Source organism: Merops nubicus, unplaced genomic scaffold (genome assembly GCF_000691845.1).
Source record: "Merops nubicus isolate BGI_N331 unplaced genomic scaffold, ASM69184v1 scaffold25712, whole genome shotgun sequence".
NCBI classification, from domain to species: domain Eukaryota; kingdom Metazoa; phylum Chordata; class Aves; order Coraciiformes; family Meropidae; genus Merops; species Merops nubicus.
The window spans coordinates 1-3,629 of NW_008591965.1; the positions used below are offsets into that span (position 1 = coordinate 1).

At 54.8% G+C, this 3,629-nt stretch overlaps 1 protein-coding gene across 1 annotated transcript in view; it reads left to right on the plus strand.

The window, feature by feature from the left end:
- Nucleotides 1–3: 3 nt before the first annotated feature.
- LOC103767889 (SH2B adapter protein 2-like) overlaps nt 4–3,629 on the plus strand; it is a gene marked incomplete at both ends in the record, with an annotated part of 10,932 nt that continues 7,306 nt past the window's right edge. The window contains one exon of the mRNA XM_008935022.1: nt 4–813. Within this exon, the coding sequence (XP_008933270.1) occupies nt 4–813 (810 nt within the window). The remainder of the gene's footprint in view (nt 814–3,629) is intronic.

Here is a 3,629-nt window from a genome sequence, read left to right on the forward strand (position 1 = left end):
TGGAGGGAGTTCTGCGAGCTGCACGCCCAGGCGGCCGCCGTCGACTTCGCCCAGAAGTTCTGCCAGTTCCTGAAGGAGAACCCCCACTACGACACCCCCGGGGCAGAGACCTCCTTCTCCCACCATTTCGCCGCCAACTTCTTGGACATCTTCAGCCTGGAGGTCAGCCGGGTGTTCGTGTCCGACTCTCCCACCAAGTACAACATCGTGCCCTTCGTGGGGCTGCAGAACTGCCACGTCCCCTACGGGCGTGAGGTCACCCCAAGGAAGGAGGAGACGTCCACCGAGTCCCTGGACAGCATGGACGCCCCGCTGGGAGCCGGGCGGTACCTGAGCCCTGCTCAGCAGGTGCAGGCACGCAAGGTGTCCTCCTACGGCCAGTCCCGCAGCTCGGAGGACGTCTCCATCCACGCTGCCACCAAGCCCAAGTTCAAGAAAGGCTTCTCCTTGAGGAACATGAGCCTGTGCGTGGTGGATGGCATGAAGGAGATGTGGCACCGCAAGTCCTCTCCGGAGCCTTGTGCCGAGGCTGCCCCGGGCAGCCGCAGAGCTGAGAGGGAGCCGTGGCCAGCCGGGGGCAAGGAGCCTGGTGACCCACGGGAGAAATGGACCCACAAGCTGCGCCTGTCCAAGGTGCCTTCCTCCAAGGTGGAGCTGGTGGACATCCAGAGGGAGGGGACGCTGCGCTACATGGTGGCCGATGACACGAACTGTGTGGGGAGCTCGCAGTGGCAGAAGTGCCGCCTCCTGCTGCGGAAGGCAGTGAAGGTGGAAGGAGAGAGGTTCCTCCTCGAGTTTTACGTCCCTCCGAAGGTAAGCCCTGACTTTTCACCACTGTTGTTTATTTGAGCAGTTGAAGCAGCTGTTGGGCTTTGCAGTTTTTCTTATTTCCACTGCTGAGCTGAGCCGAGATCCATCTCTGATCCGGAAGGAGATTTGGTGCCATGTGTCTGAGGTGCAAATGGATGGGGCAGTGTGCTTGAAACCCATTTAACCTGCAAGCCCTGATCGCTGCTGGTCACTGGAGTTTGGCACCCTCCTTCCCCACAGCCCTTGGAAGCAATGCTGAAGCCTCTACCTGGTCTTTTGGCTTCCAAATATCAGCAATCTTGCTGGAAAAGGTCATTCCATCATCAAGACGTGGGGTGTCCAGGCCATCCAGAGGGTGTTTTCTCTTCCCAACCTGTTGCAGATGTGATTGTCCAGTGGCTCATGCAGCAGCAGCATGGGTGGGATCACTGCCTGAGCTTTGTGCTTTAGATCTCAGACGGTCACTTTCTGAAAGCAGTCTGTTTGTTTTTTTTAAAAATTATAATTCATTGCATAATTTTGCACCTGCAAGGCTCTCCCCGTGCAGCTTTTGATGATGTGGACAGAAGATCCCAGTGATGCCCTCTGGGACTGGAGCTGTTATGCCCTCTGGGTGGGTTTTACAGCTCTCCTCCCAGCCTTCTCCTCCTGGGCAGAGGAATGCTGATGATTATGATTATTATTACCCAGAATATCACTTTCCCATGCCTGCATCTGTTCTTCTGTAACTTCAACACAAGCTTCAAAAGCAGGAGCTGGTTTTCACTGCAGCATGTCCTCAGTACATCCTCCCTCCCCTTCTCACACCTATCCCTCCTGCACACCCTGCAGGGAAACGTGGTCCCTGTGTTCCTGGGGGAGAGGCTGAGTGCTGGAGCAGTTTGCTCAAGAAATGTGGATTATGAGCCACTCAGTCTCTTGCCTTTGCTCCTGGGCTGAGCGAGGGGATGTGTGGCACTGCCAAGCCCTCACCTGTGCTAACGCCCTGCTCGTGCCTCAGCTGCACGGTGTGTTCTGCTCCCTGAAGAGCACAGGGCCCATCATCTGTCCACAGGATCACAGAATGGTGGGGGATGGGAGGCACCTCTGGAGATCAGCTTGTCCAACCTCTCTGCTAAAACAGGTTCACCTAGAGCGCGTTGCTCAGGATCCCTGGGGCTTTACTAGCTCTGTGTGCTGGTAATGAAGTCTCTGGTTATTTAAATACCTAGGGAAGAAAAATCTCATTTACTTCATCTTCTCTAGGATTTTCCCACTTGTGTTTCACTCCATGGTAGCAGAGCTGGGCCAACACAAGCCCTCTTGCTGATGCACACCCAAGGCTGCTGCTCCATGGGTCCTGGGAAGCTCTGAACCCGCAGTAACCCTCAGCTTGGTGGAGAGATGGATCCAGGCATTATACACAGGCACAGCAGGACAGTTCATATTTTTAAACAGCATTTTCTTTTTTTCTGAGACCAAAATGACCCTTGGCACTGCTGCTGTCAGTCAGGGCCTCTCACGTAACAGTCACAGCTTTCCCGATAGACTCCAGCCCAGGAGCACAACATGAGTGCACCTCCTGGAGAGCAGCTCAGCACCCCTGTGGATGGTGCATCGCTGGTGGGGGGCTCGGGGGCTTCCTCAGCCCAGGGGCCACGGGAGCCCTGCTGGGAGGAACCCGCCGTGCCCACGGCAAGGGGTGTGCAGGAGCCGGCGGGTGCGGGCTGCCCAGAGCACCACAGGGACAACGAGCTCGGGGTAAAATGGAACAACTGCTGCTCTCAAAGCATTGAAGAGAGTGCTCATAGAGGGGTATTTTATTTTTAGCATATCTTGATTTGCCTCTAAAAATCAATTTTGAAATTATTTTATGGTGAGTTTTATGCGCGTTGTCTGCTCTGCTGTTATAATCACACCCTGCCTTGGTTTATGTCTTTCTCCCCTCATCCCATTTCACCTTCCATCTGGCAAGTGAGTCAGCTGTAAAAGTGGCACAGCTGGAGGAAAATGGCTTTTAGCTTCAGCAGGCCACAGCTTTGGTTTTGCACAGGCCCTAAAAAACCTATGGTCATGCCTTTAAAGATGTGAAGGGAGAAGCCCTCCCAGAGAAGACCCTTCTCTGGGTCACCTCTGGATTAACACCCTATTTTCTTTCGTTTTGAAGCAGCTGCCTCCTCCTTTCTGACCTTCTCCCATGCAAACACCAAGAGGGAGTAATTCCCCAGGGCAGGGCTGAGCCTTGAGTGGAGGCAGCACTGGGGCCCCGGAGCTGGTGGAAATTAAACATCCTGCAGGGGAAAAATCAGTTCCTGTTCTGTTTGGAGTTATTTCCCCACCCCCCAAAAAATGGGAACTGGTCCCACTGTTGGTAGCCTGCATCCCGGTGCTCGTCAACGGCCTCATCCTGCCCCAGGGACCTGAGGCACCACGTGCAGGTTTTGGTGACTGAATCTCATCTCTGCTTTCCGTGGCTGTGATGCTCTGAATCCCAGAGCCCTGGAGGGGCCCTGGGGGAGCATTTCTTAAAATTAAAACAAATATCTGGAGGATTTTTTGCTCAGCAGAGAGTTTGAGTGGGAGGGGCTGGGTCCTGCCCCCACATCAAGGCTCGGGCAGGTGCTGGGGGCCCCAGGGGAAATCATTTTTATTTTAATGTAATTAAAATTCCCTGCATGGCTAAGGCTGCTGTGCTGCAGCTTCTCAACGGACCCGCTGCTCCTGCACGGGATCGACGGGATCTCCCTGGGCTGCTTCCCACCAGGCAGCTCATCCTGCAGGAGAGGGGTGGAAAGGAGAGGGAGGAATGGTTTTGGCAGAGCTGGCACAACAGCCTGGGC